The 27,418-nt window shown below is 46.6% G+C and overlaps 1 protein-coding gene across 1 annotated transcript in view; it reads right to left on the reverse strand.

Moving 5' to 3' along the window:
* Positions 1 to 27,418, reverse strand: part of EXOC4 (exocyst complex component 4) — a gene marked incomplete in the record, with an annotated part of 301,972 nt that overhangs the window by 34,680 nt on the left and 239,874 nt on the right. The window contains 3 exon segments of the mRNA XM_087722678.1: positions 4,962 to 5,140; positions 10,292 to 10,447; positions 15,475 to 15,611. Of these exon segments, the coding sequence (XP_087578804.1) occupies positions 4,962 to 5,140; positions 10,292 to 10,447; positions 15,475 to 15,611 (472 nt within the window).

The following is a 27,418-nucleotide window of genomic DNA, read 5'->3' on the forward strand; positions in this document are numbered from 1 at the left end:
TGACTCTGAGCCAATCACCAGGAGACGGTGAGTTCTAGTCAGGAAGTTTCTCCTTAGTTCTAGATTGGCCCTTTTCTTGATACTTTTTCCTTTACTATTTCTTGATCTGCCCTCACATGCTTTGGAGAATAAGTTGACCCCCACTTTTTGGGGCAGCCCCTCAAATATTGGAAGATTTCTATCATGTCCCACTAGTCCTTTTCCCCCCACTAGACTAGACAAGCCTAAATCCTTCCTATATTTTAGCTTCCGGCCCCTTAATCATTTTTGTTGCTTTCCTCTCCACTCTTTCTAGAATATATCTATATCTATATCTCTCTATATCTCTCTATCCTATCTATCCATCCATCCATCCATCCATCCATCCATCCATCCATCCATCCATCCATCTATCATCTATCTATCAATCATCTATCTATCTATCAATCATCTACCTACCTACCTACCTACCTACCTACCTACCTACCTACCTACCTACCTATATCTATCTCTCTATCTCTATCTATCCATCTCTATATCTGTGTCTGTCTGTCTTCCTACCTACCTACCTACCTACCTACCTACCTACCTACCTATATCTCTCTCTATCTCTTTCTTTCTATCCATCCATCCATCCATCCATCCATCCATCCATCCATCCATCCATCTCTATATCTGTGTCTGTCTGTTTCCATCTGTCTGTCTGTCTGTCTGTCTGTCTATCTATCTATCTATCTATCTATCTATCTATCTATCTATCTCTGCTGTCTGTCTCTATCTATCCCTCTCATTATTTGTCTGTCTGTCTGTCTGTCTATCTCTTCTCTCTCTCTCTCTCTCTCTCTCTCTCTACCTCTATCTATCTAACTATCATCTATCTATCAATCATCTACCTACCTACCTACCTATATCTATCTCTCTATCTCTTTCTATCTATCCATCTCTATATCTGTGTCTGTCTGTCTGTCTGTCTGTCTGCCTGCCTGCCTGCCTGCCTGCCTACCTATATCTCTCTCTATCTCTTTCTATCCATCCATCCATCCATCCATCCATCCATCCATCCATCCATCCATCCATCCATCCATCTCTATATCTGTGTTTGTCTGTCTGTCTCTGTCTGTCTGTCTGTCTATCTATCTCTGCTATCTGTCTCTATCTATCCCTCTCTTTATTTGTCTGTCTGTCTGTCTGTCTGTCTCTTCTCTCTCTCTCTCTCTCTCTCTCTCTCTATCATCTATCATCTATCATCTATCTATCTATATTGTATTCTGGTGACCAAAGCCAGATGCAACAATCCAGAAACGTGATGGGCCGAAGGATGGCTACCCCTTGATCACAGAGGAACCTTCCCGCACCACACCGCTGGGTGCTCCCTCCAAGTTCTTAGCTGTGCCAACAATTGTCACCTTTAATTGCTTGATAAAACAGCAGCTGCTGCTTTTCAACCCCCCCAAGGCAAAACCTGCCTCATCCACTTATTGCACAAGGAAATCAGAGGCCCTTCTTCACCTTCCGCTTCAGCAGTCTGCATTCACAGGAAACACAACCCAGAGATTTTGTTTTTGTTTTTGTTTTTTGGGTGGGATCAATCAAGCCAGCGATCGCCTTCGTTGGGTCTCCATAGCCCATTAAATTGGGGCTGGCTTTTTAGAAACGGAGAGAAACGTTCTCAATAGCAACACCCCCCCCCCCCCCATTATCTGCAGAAAATAACCCTGCTAAAAACAAATTTTAAGGGATGGATGGATGGTTGGATGGATGGATGGATGGATGGATGGATGGATAGATGATGGATGGATGGATGGATAGGGAGGGAGGGAGGGAGAGAGAGAGAGGGAGACAGATAAAGAGTCAACCTATTCTCCGGAGTACCTGTAGGAGGACACCTAGAAACAGATGGAAACTCATCAAGGAGAGAAGCAACCTAGAACTAAGGAGAAATTTCCTGAAAGTCCGAACAATTAACCAGTGGAACTCCTTGCCTCCAGAAATTGTGGTTGCTTCATCACTGGAGGTTTTTAAGAAGAAATTGAACAACCATTTGCCTGGAATTGTATTGGGTTCCCTGCCTGAGCAGGGGGTTGGACTAGAAGACCTCTTCCAGCTCTGTTATTAACTACAGGCAATCCTCGATTTACGACCACAACTGAGCTCACAACTGAGTTTCTGTTCCTAGACAAGACAGTTGTTAAGTGACCTTTCCTGCCACCGTTGTTAAGTGAATCTCTGCAGTTGTTACATTCGTCATAGGGTTGTTAAATGAAACTAACTTCACCGTGGATTTTGCTTGTCCGAAGGTCGCAAAAGGGGATTGCGTGAGCCCGGAGACGCTGCACCCGTCATAAATATGAGTCAGGTGTCAAGCATCCGAATTCTGATCACGTGACCCTTGGGACACTGAAACGGTCGCAAATGTGAAAAAGCCGTGTCACTTTTTTCAATGCCGTAATTTCAAACGGTCACTAATTGAGTGGTTTTAAGCCGAGGATTTTATATATATATATATGTGTATGTATATATGTATGTATGTATGTATGTATGTATATATATGTATATGTGTGTGTGTGTGTGTGTGTTTGTGTGTGTGTATGTGTATGTATGTGTGTGTGTGTGTGTGTGTATATGTGTGTGTGTGTGTATATCTCTATCTATCTATCTATCTATCTATCTATCATCTATCCCTATCTATCTATCTATCTATCTATCTATCTATCTATCTATCTATCTATCTATCTATCTATCTATCTATCATCTATCTATCTATCTATCTATCTATCTATCTATCTATCTATCTATCATCTATTCTATCTATCTATCTATCTATCATCTATCTATCTATCTATCTATCTATCTATCTATCTATCTATCTATCTATCTATCTGTCATCTATCTATCATCTATCTATCATCTATTCTTTCTATCTATCATCTATCTATCTATCTATCATCTATCTATCTATCTATCTATCTATCTATCTATCTATCTATCTATCTATCTATCTATCTATCTATCTATCTATCTATCTATCTACCTACCTACCTACCTACCTATCTATCTATCTATCTATCTCCTTGGAGACCAGGAATATTGCTGGCCCGCCAGATCCAAAACTTTATTTGAATGCTTGGAAAGCTTTTTAGAAAATTGTGTCAAAGGCTAAGAAAAGGAATGAAAGTATTGCCCAACTAGTATTTTGTAGGAAGCCAGAAGCCTCTTCTCCTTACTTAAGCCCGGGACTTCCGTGGGGAATTTGAGCCTGCCATTAAGCTGTGAGCAGGTGTTAGATGGACTTTTCAGCATCCCCTTTTCGCCTTGCCTTCTCGACCATCTGCCGTGACCTTCCACCTGGGAAGCCTCCTGGCTTCACCTTGGCTGATACTTGCTGGATTTTAGCAGGCCTGGGATTGTTTTATAGCTGCAGGCCAGGTGGAGGCAGAGGGAGGGCAGGAGAAAGAAACTCGGGGTTTAAACCTCAGGGAGCAGGTAAAGGAGAGAAAAGGAATCAGGCTACGTCTAGTGCCCACCCATGGGCCTCTGGGTCATCTTCTTTCTTCCCAAATCATCCTTCCATCGGCTTCCTTTGCTCTGCAAGCTTCTGGCCCCCCTTTGAGGTCCTCAACTAGTCCACCAGTGAGATCTCTCTTGGCTTCCCCCAGGCTGGGTCCAATCCCTTGATCCATTGCTTTTGTGATCTGTATGTCCCACCCTCCCTCCCTTCCACCCATACTTCCCTCCATCCATCCATTCAGCGATCTATCTATCTAGTCACTTGTCTATTATGTAGCAACCTACATCGTCCATCCGTCCATCCATCCATCTGCCTCTGTCTATCTAGTCATTCATCATGTACTACCTACATCCTCTCTCTCTCTCGCTCGTCATCCATCCATTACATAGCTATTTTTGTCTGTCTGTCTGTCTTTGTCTGTGTGTCTGTCTGTATCTTTCTATCTTTCTATCTATCTACCTACCTACCTACCTACCTACCTACCTACCTACCTACCTACCTACCTACCTACCTATATATCTATCATCTATCTATGTAATCCCTCTATTATGTACCTACCTACATCCACCCATCCATCCATATATCTATCTGTCTGTCTGTCCGTCCATCCATCACTGCAGTCATCCATCCGTCTGTCTATCTAGTCATTCATCATGTACTACCTACATCTCTCTCTCTGTCTCTCTCATCCTCAATCCATTATCTATCTATCTATCTATCTATCTATCTATCTATCTATCTATCTATCTATCTATCCATCCATCCATCATCCACCTATTATGTACCTACATCCATCCATCCATCCATCCATCCATCCATCCATCCATCCATCCATCCATCCATCCATCATCCAAATATTATGTACATCCATCCATCCATCCATCCATCCATCATCCAACTATTATGTACATCCATCCATCCATCCATCCATCCATCCATCTATTATGTACCTACCTTCATCCATCCATCCATCCTTCCATCCATCCATCCATCCATCCATCCATCCATCCATCATCCATCTATTATGTACCTACCTCCATCCATCCATCCATCCATCCATTCATCCATCATCCATCTATTATGTACCTACCTCCATCCATCCATCCATCCATCCATCCATCCATCCATCCATCCATCCATCATCCATCTATTATGTACCTACCTCCATCCATCCATCCATCCATCCATCCATCCATCCATCCATCCATCCATCCATCCGTCCATCTGTCTATCTGTCTACCTATCTATCTATATCTATCTGTCCGTCCATCCATCCATCCATCCATCCATCCATCCATCCAGTGATTCACTTAAGAAACTGAGGCCAGGAAGGTTGTTAAAAGGAGGCAAAACTCACTTAACCCCCATCTCGCTTAGCAACGGAAACGTTGGGCACAATCGTAGTCGTACGTCCAGGACTCCCTGCAACTGAAACCCCCACTGGTGTATTTCTGTGTCCCCGGGAGCCACTTACTCTGGGCCAAGGAAAGGCTGGAGAAGGCGCTCTTCACCCGCCCCGAGAGCCACTCCAGGCTCTCGTGCATGTTGGCCAGCGCCTTCAGATCGCTGACGTCCCGGAGGATCTCTTGCGGGGGAATCAGCTTATCGCCCAGGTTCCCAATCAGGACTTCCGACTCCTTGCCAAAGGCGGTCCTAGGGGGGGAAGAGAGCAGGGCATGTGTCAATCACGCAGAATAGAATTATTTGTTTGTTTTTTACCCCACCTTTATTATTTTTAATAGGTCACTCAAAGTGGCCAAGGTACTGAAGACTTTATCCTCCTCTTTATTCCACAACAACAACCCTGTGAGGTAGGATGGGTTGAGAGAGAAGGACTGGCCCAAAGTCACTCAGTCGGTCTCAGTTCCTAAGGGTGGGACTAGAACTCTCCGTCTCCTGGTGATTTGGCCCAGAGTCAGCAAGCCAGCTTTAAGGCTTAAAGTGAGACTAGAACTCACCGTGACCCGACAAAAGGGCGAACGACAAAACCGCGCCCGACTAAACCACGTCGCTAAAACGTCATCAACGCGCCAACAACAGCGCAGCGACAGAAGGGCGCTTTACAAGAGCGCGTCGACAGAAAGCCGATTTAACTTATGGTAAGGGTTAGGTTTAGGTTTAGCGTTACGTTTAGGGTTAGGTTTAGGGTTAGGGTTAGTTTTACAGCGCGCTTCTGTCACCGCGCTGTTGTTGGCGCGATTCAGCGCTCATTCGTCGGGGCGCTTTAGAACACGCGGTTTTGTCACCAGGGTTTAGTCGGGCGCGGTTTTGTCGTTCGCCCTTTTGTCGGTGAACCAGAACTCACTGCCCCCTATGTTCTCCACAACAATAACCCTGTGAGGTGGGTTGGGTTGAGAGAGAAGGACTAACCCAAAAGTCACTTCGTCTGCCTTAAGGGTGGGACAAGAACTCACCATCTCCTGTTGGTTGGTCCAAAGTCACGCAGCTGGATTTCACACCTAAGGCAGGCCTAGAACTCCCAATCTCCTGGTCACCCAGTCAATTTCCATGCTTAAGGTGGAATTAGAACTCATCGTTTCCTGGGGATTGGCTGTCAAGTCATGAAGCCGGCTTTACGCCTCAGGTGGGACTAGAACTCACCGTCTCCTGGCGATTGGTCTAAAGTTAGCGAGACAGCTTTCAGGCCTAAGGTGAAACTAGAATTCACCACCTCCTGGTCTCAAACCCTGAAAGCTAGATTGCCCAATGTTTTGCAGGCAGCCAAGTGGAGAAAGTGATCACGAAGGATAAAAGGATCTTCTCACTCAATTTTGCTGGAATCTGAGTTCCAATGTGCCTCCATCTGAGCCTTTTGTTGCAAAGTTGTGTCCGACCCATTGCAACCATATGGACAACGTTCCTCCAGGCCTTCCCATCCTCTACCATTCTCTGGAGTCCATTCAAGCTCACGACTGCTTCAAGGACTCCATCCATCCACCTCCTTCTCTGCCGTCCCCTTCTTCTTCTTTTGCCCTCCATCGTTCCCCACATTCAGCTCTTCTCCAGAGAGTCCTTCCTTCTCATTAGGTGGCCAAAGTCTTTGAGTTTCCTCTTCAGGATCTGGCCTTCTAAAGAGCATCCAGGGTTGATCTCCTCTAGGACTGACCGGTTGGATGGCCTTGCAGTCCTTCTTCTTTTGCCCTCCATCCTTCCCAGCATGAGGCTCTTCTCCAGGGAGTCCTTCCTTCTCCTCAGGTAGCCAAAGCCTTTGAGTTTCCTCTTCAGGATCCGGCCTTCTAAAGAGCAGTCAGGGTTGATCTCCTCTAGGACTGACCGGTTGGATGGCCTTGCAGTCCAAGGGACTCAATGCAGGAGTCTTCTTCTCCAGCACCAGAGTTCAAAGGCCTCCATTCTTCGGCGCTCAGCCTTCCTTATGGTCCAACCTTCACAGCCATCCGTTGCAACTGGGAAATCCATAGCCTTGTCTATGCACACTTTTGTTGGCGGGGTGATGTCTCTGCTTTTTAGGATGCTGCCTAGATTTTCCATAACTTTCCTCCCCTGGAGCAAGCGTTCTTTTAATTTCTTGGCTGCAGTCCCCATCTGCGGTGATCTTGGAGCCCAGGAAAACAAAATCTCTCACTACCTCCATTTCTTCCCCCTCTATTTGCCAGGAGTTGAGAGGGCCGGATGCCATGATCTTGGTTTTCTTAATGTTGAGTTTCAAGCCAGCTTTTGCACTCTCCTCCTTCACCCAAAGAGCATCAAGAGGCTCTTTAGTGCCTCTCCGCTTTCTGCCATTAGAGTGGCATCATCTTCATATCTGAGGTTGTTGATATTCCTCCCGGCAATCTTAATTCCAACTTTTGATTCATCTTGCCCCGCCTTTCACATCATGTGCCTGCCCTCAACCATACTCAGGCCATTGGTCCTGGGAACAAGATCGGCAGATCATACAGGTAATCCTCGACTTACAACACTTTGTTTAGTGACAATTCAAAGTTATAACGTCCCTGAAGAATGTGACTTACGGCTGTTTACGACATTTGCAGTGCCCCTGTGATCAAAATTCAGACGCCTGGCAACTGTTTCATTACTAACGACTGATGCCGTGACAAGCAAAGGCAATGGGGAAGCCGGATTCACTTAACAACGAACGTATCCACTGCAATGATTCACTTAACAACGGCGGCAAGGAAAGTCGTACAATGGGGCAAACCTCGTTCAACAAATGTTCCACTTAACCACATACACTTTTGGGCTCCATTGAGGTCGTAAGTCGAGGACTACCCGTATTACGTGCTGTTTCCACAATAAGCCTAACCCAATCACCTGTTTGCTGAATTGCGTCTCCTGTCCAATGATTTTAGTGCAGAGGTGGCCAAACCTGGCCATGCTGGCTGGGGAATTCTGGGAGTTATAGCATATACCACTTCATAGGGCTTTCAGCCCTCTCTAAGCGGTTTACAGAGTCAGCATATCGCCCCCAACAACAATCTGGGTCCTCATTTTACCCACCTCGGAAGGATGGAAGGCTGAGTCAACCCTGAGCTGGTGAGATTTGAACAGCCGAACTGCAGAACTACAGTCAGCTGAAGTAGCCTGCAGTGCTGCATTTAACCACTGCGCCACCTCGGCTCAGTTGAATTCCCAAATCTTAAAGTTCCCAAGTTTGGACACCCCTGGTTTAGTGGCGCGCATGCCCGGTGCATCTGAGCTGGGTTACTGCTCGCGTGCCCGTAGAGAGGCCCCCGCATGCCACCAGTGGCACATATGCCATAGGTTTGCCATCACTAATTGATAACAAAAAGCTGCACCGTAAAAATACAAGGTGTAAAACATATTGTGGAGAGAGAGAAAGTTCTCTGAGGATGAGCTCCATCCAATACGAGCGCAAAGGCTTGGAAGAATAAACTTTCGGTTGCGGTGATTGACTCAAGATTGGATCCTAGGAGATCTGTGTTTCAAAAACAAGCCACTGGGTCCTTCTACAGGGGGAAGGGAGGTCCGATCAATTTCAACCCCACACCAGGTTGGCTCCAGATGATCTGCAAAGGGTAGGAATTCCTTAACGTAATTTTCCTAATGGACTCCGGTAAGCGGTAATAACCAGCCCCCCTCTCTCCCCCCCCCCCCCCGGTCCATCACCAGGGACTTCTAAAACAGCTTAGTATCTTCCAAGCAGCTTTCCCAGGTATCCCGAGGGGAGGAAGAGGTCAGCAGCTGGACCAGGGAAGCGAAGGAAATTGATCCAGCGATCAGACGGTCCCAATTGAGTCGTCTGCTAAAGGCAGGGCCGTGTTACGAAGCAACCCTCAAGGAAAACGTTTAGCGGTTCAGCCCAACTTCACTGGCCTCCAAATGTCGGGAAACGATCGACCTCCGAGATAAAACTGTCTTAATTCTTACATATTTTGATGAGATGGATTAGAAAGCAGGGGATGAAGTTTTCAAGCTATTTCACAATCAAGTTGTCAGGCCTGCAGCCATCTTTTTCTGTTGGATCTTTGGCCTGCCACACTTTCTATTATTCTACTGGGCATTTTCTACTGTGGGAAAATGGGAGGAGGGATTGTACGGAGTTAGATGATACGTAGCCATAACAACATTCTTTCTAGAAAGCCAAGGTCATCCTTTGCACTTCTGCACCTCTGCACCTGACGGGAACTGGATGGGTGGAACTGCCAGCATGGCAGTGGGAGATTGGACCAGGGGATGGACTTGTGGGTGTGGGGGCAGGATCTTGAACTTTCAACTGGGGGGGGGGACGGACCAGGAAGCTTTCAGATTTGGGTTTTCCCAGATGTGCCAACATGTCTCTCTTCATCAACTGGAACTTTGAGCAATACTTTGCCTCGGACTCTGATTTAATTTTGGGTGCTATTTGGAACCCTGAAACAAGATTTATACACAGGGGAATAGATTTGCCTACAAGGGAGGGAGGGGTCCAATGATCATGATGCCTCGGAACTTCTTGACAAATAACGGTAGAACAATGAAAAGGGTACCACCTGGAAACGCATAAATCTATCTTCAATTGGAGAACAAGGCGGTCATATCCTCATCGGAGCCTGAATCTGTGGAGGAGCTGGAGCCAACAGAGATCAAGGGGGCAGCTTCGTTGGCGTCAGAGGAATGTGGGGAGGAGCAGGCCGAGGCAGCCCAGAGCCCCTCCGGATTGGGACGGCTTGTCAGCAGGCAGGAACAGGGGCAGGATGACCAAGAGAGGGCAAGCAGTGGACACGAGGAGCGACGGAGCTAAGGCAATAAGCAAGGACCACCCGTCTCCTGATTCTCAAGCACGGAGAGTGGAGAGAAGGCGAGAGTGGAGAGAAGGCCGAACCGACAACTCAGGAGGAGATTGCTCTGCCCCTCTTCACAAGGCACACCTGGGGAAACTGAGATTTAAGGAGATGCTCTGGGGAAGGGCGTTTGTCGGGAACAAGCCAGTGGTGGGTTCCTACCAGTTCGGACTCGTTTGGCTGGAACCGGCAGTGACCCAGGCCTGTCACGTTCCCGAACCGGTTCTCTGGGTGCCGTCGGTGGGGCCGCCATTTTGTTTTTTGCTTCTGTGCATAACTATTTTTATTGCGCTGTGCATGCTTGCGCAGCGCGCATCAAGCAAAAGCGCAGTGCGCCCAAGAGCAAACCGGCAGTAGTGCCTACCGGAACCCGCCCGTGGAACCAACACTGAATTAGTAGTTTCGGTGTGCCAGGGCAGACATTTGGAGTTTGCAGGACTGATTGTTTTATTCTTGACTTTGTGGATTCATTCTTGGTTCCTTGGTTCGTGGCCCACCATTAAGAAGATGAGAGTCCAGGTTAAGCAGTGATTTACCTCCGTGGATCTAAGGAAGAACCCACCTGATGAAGTCTTCCTCTTCCTCTCTTTTAGGTCTCAACTGCTTAGGCTGGGCCATGTTGCTCCAGTTGGGAAGGGACTTCAAGAGTCTGGTGATGTCGTCGTCTTTGGCCCAAGATGCGCTGATCACCATCTTGTCGTCCGATTGGACAATGCTCCTAAAATGTAAAAAAAAAAGAGAGAGAGAGAACCATATCAGAGTTTGCAGTAGAAACCACATCCAGAAAGCCGGCAGGGATCACTGATTCAGCAGGATTCATTAACGCCTTTATATACATAATAACAGATGAATCAATGTACAATACCAACAGCAGATTCTTCCAATGTGGTAGAGAGTGGGGAACGTAAGCAGGTTCAAACACAGGCAGGCTATACAAAGAGAAAGAGAAAGAGAAAGAGAAAGAGAAAGAGAAAGAGAAAGAGAAAGAGAGAGGCAGGGCCTGGGCTGTCAATTAGCCCTTAGATGGAGAGTCAACAGCCCCCAGGTTTGGAGGCGGCTGATGAGGAAGAGGAAGAACAGGTGAGTCCAGTGCCTGATGTGCGGATGTACAGAAGGCAGAGGAGAGGAGAGCAGTGGAAATGTATGGGCCGGTCCTTGGGACAGAAGATCCCTGAGTGCCTGACGTGCGGATGTACATAAGGCAGAGGGGAGGAGAGCAGTGGAAATCTATGGGCCGGTCCTTGGGACAGAAGATCCCTGAGTGCCTGACGTGCGGATGTACATAAGGCAGAGGGGAGGAGAGCAGTGGAAATCTATGGGCCGGTCCTTGGGACAGAAGATCCCTGAGTGCCTGACGTGTGGATGTACAGAAGGCAGAGGAGAGGAGAGCAGTGGAAATGTATCGGCCGGTCCTTGGGACGGAAGAGCCATCGCTGCTAGCGAAGCCCCACCTGAGCTCTGGAGATAAAAGGCAGGAGGCAGAGACGAATAGACGTGGCAGACAACTATTCACCTCCCTGCCGGATGGCCCTGTTAGCCTGCTGTGAGAGAGAAACCTTTTTGCCGGTGCCTCACGGCGCTCCTAATTAAAGGAACCCTTGATTTAAACACAAAGGGTCTGTCGTGTTTGGGGAGCTGGGTCAGAACTATTTGTAGGAGGAGAGCTGGCAGTGCCAGGGGCGGAATTAAGAGAGTAATCAGCCTAGAGTCATGACGTTGCCATAAAGTCTCCTGGGCTTCTTGCTTTATTCCTTGCTCCCTGGATTAATTGCCTTGTTCCTTTTGCTTCCTAGGCTCATTGACTTATTCTAAGGTTCAAGGTTCAAGGTTCATTTTATTTATATGCCGCCCTATTCCCGGCGGGACTCAGGGCGGCGCACAAACCCAAAAGAGGGGAAGGGAAACACAAGAACTACAACAAAAAGTACAGGGAATTTAAAACAACCAACAGCCACACGATTCGAGAGGGGAAGGGAACTCATCGACCCCAGGCCTGCCGACACAGCCAGGTTTTAACGGCTTTTCGGAAGGCCTGGAGAGAGGTGAGGGTCTGAATCTCTGCGGGGAGCTCGTTCCAAAGGGCCGGAGCCGCCACAGAGAAGGCCCTCCCCCGGGTAGTAGCCAGAAGACATTGGCTGGTAGACGGAACCCGGAGGAGGCCTAATCTGTGTGATCTAATGGGTCTTTGGGAGGTAATTGGCAGCAGGCGGTCTCTCAAGTACCCAGGTCCAATACCATGAAGGGCTTTATAAGTGACGACTAGCACCTTGAAGCGTATCCGGAGACCGATCGGTAACCAGTGCAGCTCGCGGAGGATAGGTGTAACGTGGGTGAACCGAGGTGCACCCACAATCGCTCGCGCGGCTGCATTCTGGACGAGCTGAAGTCTCCGAAGGCTCTTCAAGGGCTGCCCCACGTAGAGCGCATTGCAGTAGTCCAGTCTTGAGGTCACGTCTTGAGGGGTTCCCTAAAGCCCTGCTGGATTTCTTGCTTTGCAGCTGTTGTGCTAACCGCGTGCTGCAGGAGTACTTGCAGCCAAAGACTGCTGGAGGTTTGTGTCTCTGTGTGTGTCTGTGTGTACGAGCACTTTGCTCTGGGACTTGCCATAAATGTGGGAGCGTTTGGGGGAAATTGGAGCAATAAAAGGGAGTTCGAATGATCAGCTGGCTGTGTTGCCTCTGTGCTTGCCCCAGATCATCACATGTGCCAAGCACCAAATGCACAATTGGAAAGGATATGAAAGGAGAAATTCTCTTGAAGAACAAATCACACACACACACACACACTAGTATTCAGATGATGATTAGGAAATTGGGCAAACTTTTGAAACGCACAAAAACGATTGCTTACCGAAGCCTGGAGCAATTTATTTCTCCAAAAAGGATGATCGGAGAACTAATGTATTAATTTACCGTCAGCTTTTAAACTCAAATGGAATTTATTCAGCGTAGGCATTTCCGTTCAGGGTTATATTAGAGGTTAGCTCCATGCGCGCGCCGAGCCCTTTATTGGCTCAAAGAAAACAAAATTATGGCAACTGCGGCTCCTATTTCACTCCCATTCTTTCTATAATTCTTACAAGCCGTGAAGAGGGCGTGTGTGCCGGGTTCTTGAAATCTTGACGGCATTGTGTTTTTCTGTGCTCTTTTGAATGAAAGATCAAGCTATATTCGCTCCTTGTTATCTCGAGGGGTGAAAACACAAGATAAATCTGTTCCTTTGTGTCGGCCCACACAGGTAGACAAGAGAGGGAACACAATGGATGAGATAATTTGCACTTTCACTGTAAAGCTGCATTAAGCGAACCTTGCAAGTCTAAAAGAAGAAATCTCCTCCTGTATACCTGGGCAGCTAAGGAGGGTCCCTTCTGAATCTTTTTCTCCATCCGGTATGCAGCTCTGGGCTCCGGCCCCTCTTATCGGACTGCTCTCCACAGCGGAAGCTCTCTTATCTGAAAGAGGGTGCCCATTTACATGGGGCTGCCCTTGAAGAGCATTCGGCGACTTCAGCTAGTCCAGAATGCAGCCGTGCGAGCGATTGTGGGTGCACCTCGCTTCACCCACGTTACACCTATCCTCCGCGAGCTGCACTGGCTGCCTGTCGATCTCCGGGTGCGCTTCAAGGTGCTACTTATCACCTATAAAGCCCTTCATGGTAGTGGGCCTGGGTATTTGAGAGACCGCCTACTGCCAATTACCTCCACTAGACCGATACGATCGCATCGATTAGGCCTCCTCCGAATTCCATCTTCCAGCCAGTGCAAACTGGCAACTACCCGGAGGAGAGCCTTCTCGGTGGCTGCTCCGACCCTCTGGAACGAACTCCCTGTGGAGATTCGGACCCTCACCACCCTTCAATCCTTCCGTGCCGCTTTAAAGATCTGGCTGTCCCGGCTGGCCTGGGGTTAAGATTTCAACCCCACCCGAATTGTGTGACTGTTGTGCTCTCTTTTAATATGTTGTATTGTTTCCATATTGGAATACTGTTTGTCTTTTCCCCCCCTCCCTTTTTGAATTGTGAGCCGCCCTGAGTCCCCCCAGGGAAAAGGGCGGCATACAAATAAAGGAAATTCAAATTCAAATTCAAATTTCACACCAGATCCCAGTCAGTCATACCTGTGAAATCCCAAAGGTGCTTTTCCTCCAAAAGGCAACTGGACTTTCTTTGTTGTTCGTTGAAAACCTTTCTCTCCTCCTCCTCCAAGAAGCTTCATTGCTTCTGACCAGTGGTGAGTTTTTCAAAAATTTTTCGAACCTACTCTGTGGGTGTGGCCTCCTTTGTGGGAGTGGCTTGCCGGTCATGTGACCTGGTGGGAGTGGCTTGCCAGCCATGTGTTCTCTCTCTCTCTTTCTCTCTCTCTCTCTTTCCTTCCTTTTGTCTCTCTGTCCCTTTTTCCTTTTTTTCTTTCATCTCTCTCTCACTTTTTCTTATTTATTTATTTATTTCTTCCTTTCTTTCTTTCTTTTTCTCTCTCTGTGTGAGTCTCTGTGTGTGTGTGTGTGTGTGTGTGTGTGTGTGTGTCTGTGTCAGTGGTGGGTTTCAAAAATTTTTCGAACCTACTCTGTGGGTGTGGCCTCCTTTGTGGGAGTGGCTTGCAGGCCATGTGACCTGGTGGGAGTAGCTTGCCAGCCATGTGTTCTCTCTCTCTCTCTCTCTTTCTCTCTCTCTCTCTCCCTCTCTTTCCTTCCTTTTGTCTCTCTGTCCCTTTTTCCTTTTTTTTCTTTCATCTCTCTCTCACTTTTTCTTTCTTTTTTGATTTATTTATTTCTTCCTTTCTTTCTCTTTCTTTTTCTGTGTGTGTGTGTGTGTGTGTGTGTGTGTGTGTGTGTGTGTGTGTCAGTGTCAGTTGTGGGTTTCAAAATTTTTTGGAACCTCTTCTGTAGGTGTGGCCTGCTTTCTGGTGGAACCTCTTCTAACCGGTTCGGTAGATTTGGCAAACCGGTTCGACCGAACTGGTGTGAACTGGTAGGAACCCACTTCTGCTTCTGACTGAATGGCGAGGGAATGACATCGCGCAGCAAGAACTGAAGAAGTTTCTGGGATGAGGAGTGAAAGGTCTTCAAGGAAAAACCAAGAAAGTCCAGTTGCCTTTTGGGAAAAATAAAAATAAAAATAAAAAGCACCCTTGGGACCACCGCGATCTGGATGGCCGGGTGTTCTGACAGAGGCTTCCCCAGCAGCACGAAGCCGAGTCCTCATCCCGATAAACCCCTTTTATTTAATGTACAGTGAATTCCTCTCCAGCAAAGTCTTTCTTCTCCCACAGTCTTTTGAGATAGTTCACAATGACTGACCTTTATCAGGCTTGGAGAGGGGCCAGGCACATATTTTTCAGACGCCGCAATACTTGGCAAAAATGCAGGAATGAACTAATGGTCTCCTGCAAACTCCACTCCCCTGTCGCTCCTCTTTTATTCCCTATGGGAGGGGCCATTCATCGTCCACCTGTGGCCTCACTCCCAAGTCAACCCCTGTTCTTTAGCTGTTCCCTTCGTCTGGCCACTCTGCACCTGTGCACACTGGGAACAGGCTCCAGCTGTTCTTCTGCCTCACTGATGTCCAACTCCGAAGGCAGCTGATAACTGTCAGAAGGCCCTGGCGCCCCCCCTCTGCCTCCGACACAGAGCCCTCATCAGAGCCTTCCCCAGACTCCAGGACTGGCCCTTGTTCCTCCCCAACCTCCTCACTGTCCGAATCTGCTGCCAGCTCCACTGTCCACAATACCGAGAAGCTCCATAGCCATACCTGTAAGCCGCACTGCAGGTGTCCTTGTATTCCTGGAGTTTGACACATACCATGTTCAGGAACTGGTCTGAGTAGGCGCTTAAGTCATGCATCAAATTCATGAGGTCCTGGACCGTTTTTTCCACAATGACTGTGCTCTGAGGGTAAAAAGAAAAAAATCACACGCTTTCTTTCCCCAGTGAAGGAGAAAAAGCCGTTTTCAAGTCGTTTCCGAGCAGAGTTGAAACGAGCCAACACAGGCAGTCCTCGACTTACGACCACGACTGAGCCTGCTATTTCTGTTCTTAAGTGAGACACTTGTGAAGTGAGCTTTGATCCATTTCACCACCTTTCTTTCCCCAGTTGTTAAGTGAATCACTGCAGTTCTTAAGTGAATCGTGAGGTCATGAACTGAATCCAGATTCCCCCATTGACTTTCACTTTTTTTGGAAGTGAGATGAACATGATGCTTGTTTCTCTCTCTCTCTCTCTCTCTCTCTCTCTCTCTCTCAGACACACACATACACACACACACAGATTTATGATCATGTAACTGTGAGGATGCTTGCTGCAACAGTCTTTATGACTGGTCACAAATCTCTATTTTTCAGTATCGTGGTCACTTTGCAGGATCACTCAAGAAATGGTTATAAGTTGAGGATTACCTCTTCAAGGACAAAGTGGTTTTGACTTGGGGGGGGAGGGAATGGAATTGTGATCTTTTATATATATGTTGGAGGCAGCAAGACAACTCTAACCCACAAAAATGGAAGGATATTTGGATTCCCACCATGGGTGAATGGCTGCAGAAGCTCCTAGTTTTCCCTGATTTTTTTGAATTTCTCTTTCTAGTTTATATTTGGATAAACCAATAGAAAAAGTTTAAGAAAGAGAGAGGGGGGGGGAGATAGGGAGGGGTGGAAGGAAGGAGAGAGAGAGAGAGAGAGAGAGAGAGAGAGAGAGAGAGATTGGGAGTGGTGGAAGGAAGGAAGGAGAGAGAGAGAAGGAGGAAGAGAGGGAAGGAAGGAGAGAAAGAAAGAGGGAGAGAGATAAGGAATGAAGGAAAGAGAGAAAGAGAAAGGAAGAAAGAAAGAAGGAAAGAGAGAGAAAGAAAGAAAAAAGAAAGGAAAGAAAGAAAGAAAGAAAGAAAGAAAGAAAGAAAGAAAGAAAGAAAGAAAGGAAGTTTTGGCAACTGACTTCCTATGTTGACTTCAAGTCCCCGGAGTGGAAATGCTCTCAGGTGTGACAGGTGAGTCTTCCTTCTCCCTCTGCCCCCTCCACAATCGCAGAGACAATCGTTGAGACTCCTCTGCATTGGAAGTTTCAAAACCTCATCAAAGTGACACCTGCTCGGTTACTTTCCCCTAAACCGGCTTCTGTCTCCGCATTGATTTTAAGATTAAAGTGCTGGCAAAGGGCCCCCGATCCATAATCCGGTTCCTGCAGATGGACTGGTGAGTGACAGGAATTGATTCTTCCCCCCCCCACACCCGCCTGTTAAAAGGTATCTCCGGTGGTGTGTGTGTGTGTGTGTGTGTGTGTGTGTGTGTGTGTATGTGTCACCACCCGGCGTTTTGCACGCGGATCACGACGCTCGGACGGTGGTTTGACGGTTCCACCACAAAACCGCGGTAGACTAAAGCGCGCTCGACGAAAGCGCGTATGTGACGTCATCACAGTGCGACGAAAACAGCACACTGTGAGCGGTAAACTTAAAATTAACGTGTAAATCTAAACCTAACCCCCCAAAACCTAACCCTAAACTAACCCCTAACCTAACCCTAAACCTAACCCTAACGCTTAACGTAACCCTAAACCTAACCCTTACCTTTATGTGAATCGGCTTGCTTTAATTTTATTTTAATTTTAATTTAATTTATTTTTAATTTTATTTGTCGCGCTGCTGATGACGTCATGTACACGCTTTAATCGGGCGCGCTTTAGTGGACCACGGTTTTGTTGTGCCACGGGTTTGACAGTTGTCAAAAGCACTTTGGGGAAAGCATCCGAGTCGGGAAGACACAGAGGAGGTCCTTGATTTACAAACTTTCGCTGAGTGGCCGTTCGAAGTTACGACGGCGCTGGAAAAAGGGACTTAGGACCGTTTCCCAGACTTACGACCCTTGCAGAAGCCCCGTGGTCATGTGATCAAAATCTAGTGGCTAGCGCAAGAATCGCCAAAATGTTTAGAAATCCATCGCCAAATTGCTGGAAATGTGACCAAGAACCAGGCACATTCTACTATATGTGGTGGCCGTGTCCAAAAAGCCAAAATACACTGGCAGAATATTCCAAAGTGGTTGACAGAGATAACCGAAGAGGAAGTAGAATTCACACCGGAACTATTTCTCTTGGGAATTATAAACAAGAAATACAACAATTTAAATACAATCTTTTTAAGTATACATATTATCAAGGCAGCAAGAATGGTCTTTGTCCCAAATTGGAAAAACAGGGAAACTCCATATGACGAGGAACTAATTAGGAAAATTCTGACTTGTGCTGAAATGGATAAATTGATGTGGGAATTGAAGAATAAAGATGAATCGGAATATTATAAGATCTGGGATAAATTTTATCGATGGTTGGAATATAAAAGGGAAAGCCCCAAATAGGCAAGGACTAAGATTCATAGAATGGAGACTAGAATTATGCAAAAAAAGGATAAAACGCGAGAATGTACAAATCAACACAGCTGGGAAATAGGTTACTTTTTCCTTTTTTGAAAATACAACATGGATCAAATATTTTCTTAAAAAGCTGCCAAAAAGGCCAACACAGTTCTAGGCTGCATCAACAGAGGGATCATAGAATCAAGATCACGGGAAGGGTTAATACCACTTTATAAGGCCTTGGTGAGGCCACACTTGGAATATTGGCATTCAGTTTTGGTCACCACGGTGTAGAAAAGATGTGGAGACTCTAGAAAGAGTTCAGAGAAGAGCAACCAAGAGGATTAGGGGACTGGAGGCTCAAACATACGAAGAACGGTTGCAGGAACTGGGTATCTCCAGTTTAATGAAAAGAAGGTCCAGGGGAGACATGATAGCAGTCTTCCAATATCTCAGGGGTTGCCCCAAAGAAGAGGGAGTCAAGCTATTCTCCAAGGCACCTGAGGGCAGAACAAGAAACAATGGGTGGAAACTAATCAAGGAGAGAAGCAACTTAGAACTGAGGAGGAATTTCCTGACAGTGAGAACAATTAATCAGTGGAACAGAAGTTACCTCCAGAAGTTGTGAATGCCCCAACACTGGAAGTCTTTAAGAAGATGTTGGATAGCCATTTGTCTGAAGTGGTGTAGGGTTTCCTGCCTAAGCAGGGGGTTGGAGTAGAAGACCTCCAAGGTCCCTTCAAATTCTCTATTCTATTCAAGGAAGGAAGGAAGGAAGGAAGGAAGGAAGGAAGGAAGGAAGGAAGGGAGGGAGGGAGGGAGGGAGGGAGGGAGGGAGGGAGGAAGGAAGGAAGGAAGGAAGGAAGGAAGGAAGGAAAGAAAGAAAGAAAGAAAGAAAGAAAGAAAGAAAGAAAGAAAGAAAGAAGGAAAGAGGGAGTCAAGCTATTATCCAAAGCACCTCAAGGTAGGAAACGAAGCAATGGATGGAAACTAATCCAGGAGAGAAGCAACTTAGAACTGAGGAGAAATTTCCTGACAGTTGGAACAATTAACCAGTGGAACAACTTGTCTCCAGAAGTTGTGAATGCCCCAACACTGGAAGTTTTAAAGAAATGATTAGATAGCCATTTGCCTGAAACAGTATAGGGTTTCCTGCCTATACAAGGGGGCAGGGGGTTGGACTAGAAGACCTCCATGGTCCCTTCCAACTCTGCTATTGTATTAAGAGAAAAAAATGGTCATGATTAGGGCATATAGCATCGTGTGTATTTAAAAAGGGTTTGATATAACCAGTATGCGACTGTTGTGAAATTGAAACTGTGGTGCAGAATAAGGGAAAATGTACACACACACACACACACACACACACACACATCCGCCGATTTGGTCTCTGACTTGTATTTATGACGGCTGCAGTGTCCTGGGGTCACGTGATGTCCCCCTTTTGAGTCCTTCTGACGAGCGAAGTCTATGGGGGAAGCCGCTTCCCAAGGGGGTGACTAACTTAACCACTGCAGTGATTCGCTTAGCAGACGGAGGCCGTAAGACGGGGCAAAACCCGCTGAAGACGTCTCTCACTTAGCAGCAGAAATTTTCGACTGACTTCAGAGGGTTTCTCGTGTTTTCAGAGCTGGGTCAGAAAACCTTTATAGTATTGTAATTTTATATTTTTATAGAGCCGAGGTGGCGCAGTGGTTAAATGCAGCACTGCAGGCTACTTCAGCTGACTGCAGTTCTGCAGTTCGGCTGTTCAAATCTCACCGGCTCAAGGTTGACTCAGCCTTCCATCCTTCCGAGGTGGGTAAAATGAGGACCTGGATTGTTGTTGGGGGCAATATGCTGACTCTGTAAACCGCTTAGAGAGGGCTGAAAGCATGAAGCGGTATATAAGTCTAACTGCTATTGCTATATTGTATTCTTCTCTTCTCTCCCCTCCTCTTCTATTCTTCTCTCCTTTTTTATTTTTTTCTTCCCTTCCATTCTTCTCTCCTCTTCCCTTCTCTCCCCTCCTCTTCTATTCTTCCCTTCTCTCCCCTTCCATTCTTCTCTCCTCTTCCCTTCTATTCTCAAGTTGAGTGCATCAGTTCTGCGGAGAGCTTGTTCCTCTCCCTCCCTTGCGGTGGTGTAGAGAGGGGGCCCTCCCGGCAGGGGTCTCCCATGACTCGGGATGGAAATGATTTCCTAGGGGAGGGGGTGCAGCAAATATATAAATCACTGTCAGAGGAGAGAGCCCCAGTTTGACCTGGCAGGAAGGCGTGAGACATTCAGATTTGTTCCATTCCATACTGTGTCACTTGCCATCCAGCGGGTGAAGTGCAGAGTAATCAATTAGGTTGACAAGATCCCCTACAGATCCCTGCCAGCTACGATGGAGACGTCAGGGGGGAGGGGAGGAGAGAGAAAAGGAGCCCCAAGCATGGAAAGAAAGATGTCAGGATGGGAAATCGGCACCCCCCCTCCCCGTTCCGATGAGGAACCGAAGTGGCGCAGTGGTTAGGGTGCAGTACTGCAGGCCACTTCAGCTGACTGTTATCTGCAGTTCAGCGGTTCTAATCTCACTGGCTCAAGGTTGACTCAGCCTTCCATCCTTCCGAGGTGGGTGAAATGAGGACCCGGATTGTTGTTGGGGGCGATATGCTGACTCTGTAAACCGCTTAGAGAGGGCTGAAAGCCCTATGAAGCAGTATATAAGTCTAACTGCTATTGCTATTAAGAACCGCGGTGGTGCAGTGGTTGGAGTGCAGAACTGCAGGCTACTTTCTGCTGATCACAGGCTGCCAACAGTTTGGCAGTTCGAATCTCACCAGGCTCAAGGCTGGCTCTGTAAACCGCTTAGAGAGGGCGGGAAAGCCCTATGAAACGATACGTGTCTATGTGCTATTGGAAGGAAGACAGGGAGGGAGGGAGGAAGGGAGGGGGAGAGAGAGAGGAAGAGGAAGAAAGAAAAAGAGAGAGGAGGGGAGGGAAGGAGGGAAGGAATGGCCCTGGTTGCAGTTCCTGCAACCGTCCGTCGTATGTTTTAGCCTCCAGTCCCCTAATCGTCATTGTTGACTAAAAGACCACCAAGGTCCCTTCTAACTCTTTTAATTCTGCATTCTATCCCTGCTTGAAAAAACAATCAAATCAGAAGCCAAAATCCTATTTGGAAGCAGAAGTCCAGAGGGCCCTTTTTGGAGCGACTGCAACTTTCCGTTAGTGTCATGGAGAGGACCACGGGTACGATGCCGGCATCCTCCTAAAGGCCCCAAAACAGCCACCTCCCTGCCCTCCCTTGTTTTCTGCCTGTCCCCAGAGCAGGTGGTTGCTCTTCTCCTACATAGAGCCGAGGTGGTGCAGTGGTTAGGGTGCAGCACTGCAGGCTACTTCAGCTGACTGCTAGTTCTGCAGTTCGGCTGTTCAAATCTCACCGGCTCAAAGGTTGACTCAGCCTTCCATCCTTCCGAGGTGGGTGAAATGAGGACCCGGATTGTTGTTGGGGGCGATATGCTGACTCTGTAAACCGCTTAGAGAGGGCTGAAAGCCCTATGAAGCGGTATATAAGTCTAACTGCTTTTGCTATTGCTACATCACTTCCAGGCACAACTGGGTTCTTCCGAGGAAGCCTTTAAATTCCGCCTTGGTTCATCGTTTTTCCTCGCTGCTGTGGACAGCCAAGTTTCTGGGGTTTTTTTGGGGGGGGGGGTGCTGGAATCCCCATTTAGCTTTTGCAAAAGCAGGCTGCAAAGGCAAGGAAACGGAAGGCACCAAGGGGGAAAGGCCAGCCTGGCACACTTCGGAACGCGGGCAGCGCCATCGACAAATCGCTCATCCGTTCCCCCGTCAGGCAGCGTTTCCAGGCCCAGCGGGGTTCGAATGGGATCCTACTGGGGAAGAGAAATTAACTCGGAATGGAGGTAATCCATCTTCGGATCGCGAAAGGCTCTGTGTTTCGGGGGAGAGCTTCTTGGCAATAAAAGGGGGAAGGACCGAGCCTCATTAAAGAGGACGGAGGATGGAGAAGTTGGAGGGCGATAAGAATCGGCGGCCTTCATTTCATTTCTTCCACGCTCAGCTTTTGATGCGTTCAATCCGTCAAGACTAGAGCTGCAAGGGACCTCGGAGGTCGTCTAATCCAGCGGTCATCCAGCAGTGGTCCATGAGAAAATTTCGGTGGTCCATAGAAAAATTATTTGCATTTTTTATATTGCACTAAATCAGGGGTCCTCAAACTACGGCCCCTGGGATGGATGCGTGCAATGAACGCTTGTGTTGCTGCAAAGAGTCTCCCCCTTTGGGGTCTTTTTGTGGGGGTCGGAGAGGGGGCAAAAATTCCAACTTGGGGTCTGCTTCAGCCTCTTAGAGGGCTTTGGGGGAAGGCTGGAGGGAAGCACCGCTGGTGGGGAAGAGCCGAAGGGCCTCATTCCAGTGGGACTGCATCATGGCCTGGAACTGGCTGACCATCTCAGCCCATTGAGCCTCCAGGCACCATCACCTGGCCTTGCACTCCCGCAGGTCTTCCCTCTGCTTGGAAAGCCTATGCTCCTAGTCCTCATTGAGGTGCTTCTGCTGAGCCTCCTTCTCGGCCAGATCCAATTAGAGCTGCTTTGCCAACTCTTTCGCCTGGGGGCTGCTTAGCTCCAGCAACTGCTTCCTGTCGGGGCGCTAAGGAGCCCGGGCGGGGCAGGCAAGGAGTGGCAAGTAGAGGCTGGCAAGGCGCTCCACCACATGAGTGAATTGAGTTGGCCATGCCCACGCAGTCACATGACCATCTTACCACGCCCACCCAGCCGGTCATTAGGCAGATCATATTGGTGGTCCGTGGCATTCAAAATTATGAATTTAGTGGTCCTTCAGGTCCGAAAGGTTGGTGACCCCTAGTCTACTCCAACCCCCTGCTCAAGCAGGAGACCCTCTACCATTTCAGGCAAGTGGCTGTCCAGTCTTTTCTGAAAAACCTCCAGTAATGGAGCACCTACAACTTCTGGAGGCAAGTTGTTCTACTGGTTAATTGTTCTCACTGTCAGGAAATGTCTCCTTAATTCCAGGTTTCCTCTCTCCTTGATTAGTTTCCATCCATCTGGTGGTGCTGTGGGAAATAAATTGACCCCACCCCTCTTCTTTGCAGCAGCCCCTCAAATATTGGGATACTGCTATCATGTCATCCTTAGTCCTTCTCTTCATTAGATTAGCCATGCCCAGTTCCTGCAACCCTTCTTCATATGTTTTAGTCTCCAGGCCTTTAATTTGCTCTTCTTTGCACTTTTTCCAAAGTCTCAACTTTTTTTTTTTGTGGTATGGTGACCAAAATTGGATGCTGGATTCCGGGTGTGGCCTTACGAAGGATTTATAAAGCGGGACTAAAACATACGAAGAACGGTTGCAGGAACTGGGTACGTCTATGAAAAGAAGGACTAAGGGTGACATGAGAGCAGTCTTCCAATATTTGAGGGGCTGCCACAAGGAAGAGGGGGTCAGATCACGTGAAGGGTTAATACCATTTTATAAGGCCTTGGGAAGGCCACACTTGGAATCCTGCATCCAGTTTTGGTCACCACGACGTAGAAAAGGTGTGGAGACTCTGGAAAGAGTGCAGAGAAGAGCAACAAAGAGGATTAGGGGACTGGAGGCTAAAACATATGAGGAACAGTTGCAGGAACTGGGCATGGCTAGTTTAATGAAAAGAAGGACCAGGGGAGACATGATAGCAGCCTTCCAATATCTCAGGGGTTGCCACAAAGAAGAGGGAGTCAAACTATTCTCCAAGGCACCTGAGGGCAGAACAAGAAGCAATGGGTGGAAACTAATCAAGGAGAGAAGCAACTTAGAACGGAGGAGGAATTTCCTGACAGTGAGAACAATCAATCAGTGGAACAGAAGTTGCCTCCAGAAGTTGTGAATGCCCCAACACTGGAAGTCTTTAAGAAGATGTTGGATAGCCATTTGTCTGAAACGGTATAGGGTTTCCTTCCTAGGCAGGGTGTTGGACTAGAAGACCTCCAAGGTCCCTTCCAACTCTGTTATTCTATTCTATTTTATTCTATGGATGGAAGAAGGAAGGAAGGAAGGAAGGAAGGAAGGAAGGAAGGAAGGAAGGAAGGAAGGAAGGAGAGAGGGAGGGAGGGATTCTCCAAAGAACCTGAGGGTAGAAGAAGCAATGGATGGAAACTAATCAAGGAGAGAAGCAACTTAGAACTGAGGAGAAATTTCCCTCCCCTGATTTGAATTGTGAGCCGCCCTGAGTCCCCCTTGGGGAAAAGGGTGGCATATAAATGTAATAAAATCAATTCAAATCAATCAATTCCTGACAGTTAGAACAATTAATCAGTGGAAGAGAAGTTGCCTCCAGAAGTTGTGAATGCCCCAACACTGGAAGTCTTTAAGAAGATGTTGGATAGCCATTTGTCTAAAACGGTATAGGGTTTCCTGCCTAGGCAGGGGGTTGGACTAGGAGACCTCCAAGGTCCCTTCCAACTATGGTATGGTATGGTATGGTATTGTATTAACCAGTGGACTAGCCTCCAGAACTGGGGAGGGCTCCATCCCTGGAGTTTTTAAAGAAGAGATTGGACAACCATTTGTCTGAAATGGTATAAAGCAGGGGGTTGGACCAGAAGACCTAGCACTGATGATGTTACCGAGGTGGGCCACGAAACGTCGGCAAGCTCAGAGAGCACCAAGGACTCCACCCAAAAAAAAAAAAAAAAAAAGGAATCTTATCCAAGACTTCTTGCATGAAAAAGTCCAAGTTTCCAAAACACGTATTTAAAGACTCCCATCTATCTACCACTTCAAGCCTTCTCAGTGTCTGCAACTCAGTCCATCTGGCTGACCTTTTCTGGACTTCTGTCTCCATCAGTTATTAAGGTCAGATTGTATTGGGCAGGGGTCTTATTTCACCCTCGCCCCCTTCCCCAAATGCCACCTCCGCTTGGACAGCTGGCAGCGGGGTTAAGCTAGCTAACCAATTCCTGCTAGTCAAGGGGCCTGGGGTCGTGTTTTCCTTTCCTTTCAGGCCAGTTGCTCTGCAGCTAAAAATATTTTGTGGCCTTTTCGACGCTATTGCATAAGGCGATATTTGGAGTGCAAACTTCAATGTTTAGAAATCTTTGAAGTTTTGTTTCTTAGAAGCCACCGAGATAGGATAGAATAGAATAAAATAACAGAGTTGGAAGGGACCTTTTCAGACAAATGGCTATCCAACATCTTCTTAAAGACTTCCAGTGTTGGGGCATTCACAACCTCTGGAGGCAACTTCTGTTCCACAGATTAATTGTTCTCACTGTCGGGAAATTCCTCCTTAATTTTGATTAATTCTTCTATCAGGATTTTTTTTTAGTTCCAGGTTGCTTCTCTCTTTGATTAGTTTCCATCCATTTCATCTTGACCTGCCTTCAGGTGCTTTGGAGAATAGATTGACTCCCTCTTCTTTGTGGCAGCCCCTGAGATATTGGAACGCTTCTATCATGTCTCCCCTAGTCCTTCTTTTCATTAAACTAGACATCCCCAGTTCCTGCAACCGTTCTTCATATGTTTTAGCCTCCAGTCCCCTAATCCTCTTGGTTGCTCTTCTCTGCACTCTTTCTAGAGTCTCCACATCTTTTCTACATCGTGGCGACCAAAACTGAATGCCGTATTCCAAGTGTGGCCTTACCAAGGCCTTATAAAGTGGGATTAACCCTTCACGTGATCTTGATTCTATCCCTCTGTTGATGCAGCCTAGAACTGTGTTGGCCTTTTTGGCAGCTGCTGCACACGGCTGGCTCCTATTTAAACGGTTGTCCCCTTAGGACTCCAAGATCCCCCTCACAGTTACTACTATTGAGCCAGGTACCACCTATACTGTACCTGTGCATTTTGTTAATGCACAGGTAGATATGATACAATGGAACTGAGCCACACTGGAAATGCCTATGAGAAATTTCTCCAAAACTAAGAGGACTTTTCCTTTTTTTTCCCTCTTATTTTATTGATTTTCTATTGTTTACATTTTTCTAGTGCTTAATCAACATCGGTTTGTCTGGGCTATTTTATTGGCTTTAGCAGTACTGATTACGTTCTTATTCTCCACCCCTTTTTTCCAACCACTGGTAAAATAAATTCCCATTTTTATTTAAATTTTGCTTAATATTTTTAAATTGGCATATAGAAGCAGTATTCAGAAGCAGGAACTTGCAGAATCTACTGTATAATCTTAATACCATTGATATATTATTATATATATACAGCACTTATACTTAATATGTACTAATACCTAATAGACTTGAAATATATCAATGTAATACGTACACTTAATATAGTTAATGTATATAAATATAAGTGTACACTTAATATGCTTAGTGCATATCATATAATATATTCACGTAATATACTTTAATATATATAAATACTGTACACACACACACTCACTTACTATGTTTAATATCTCAACTAAATCAAAGATCTGAGATTGTATGACACACTAAGCCATCAAAAGCAACAAGAACCACAACCCAAAGCTAAAGCTAACAAATGTTGTGTCCATGCAGCCTTTTGTGTGTTGTGCATTCCTGTAACACAGCCACAGTTAAATATTATGCAAGTTAATGCATTTCAATCACCTTTTGCCATTACGACTATCCGGGGGGGGGGGGAGGAGGAGAGGTAAATACAATTACATAACCGCATATTTTAGCTGGATTGCAGCCTAAGCTAATTAATCAGCGGCAGCTACGGCTAATTAATCTGCTCCTGAGATCCATTTCGCCTTCACGTGTGACTGCATGAGCTAAAAGCTAAAAGGGTCCTCTGTAAGGTGCTACCTTTAAACAAAGATTATTTCTCATCCTCAGAAACAAGAAGTGAAGCTAAGCATTTTCTAACATTTTTTTAAAAAACAACTTTTTTCAGTAGTCCTCGACTTATGACCACAATTGAGCCTAATTTTTATTTGTTGTTAAGCGAGATGTTTGTTTTGTGAGTTTTGGCCCTTTCTACGATCTTTCTTGTCACAGTTATTCTAACGATCTTTGGGCGGAAAATAGAAGAATAGAATAGAACAAGGAATAAAGTAGAATGGAATGGAATAGAATAAGGATCAGAAAAAGAATAAGAATAGAATAGAACAGAATAGAAGAGGAAAGGATAGGATAGACTAGAGTATGAAAGAATAGAATAGAGTAGAATAGGATAGGATGGGATGGAACAGAAGGGAAGGAAGAGAAGAGGTGAGGATAGGATAGGGTAGGGTTGAAATAGAATAATAATAAAATAAGAAATGGAATGGAATGCAGAATAGAATAGAAGAGAGCAGAAGAGAAGAGAACAGGTTAGGGTAGGATAGGATAGAAATAGAAAATGGAATGGAATGAAATAGAATAGAACCGAGAAAACAGAAT

The sequence above is a fragment of the Thamnophis sirtalis genome, unplaced genomic scaffold, assembly GCF_051295495.1.
Source record: "Thamnophis sirtalis isolate CommonGarterSnake01/CBP01778 unplaced genomic scaffold, rThaSir2_p1.2 scaffold_9, whole genome shotgun sequence".
NCBI lineage: Eukaryota > Metazoa > Chordata > Lepidosauria > Squamata > Natricidae > Thamnophis > Thamnophis sirtalis.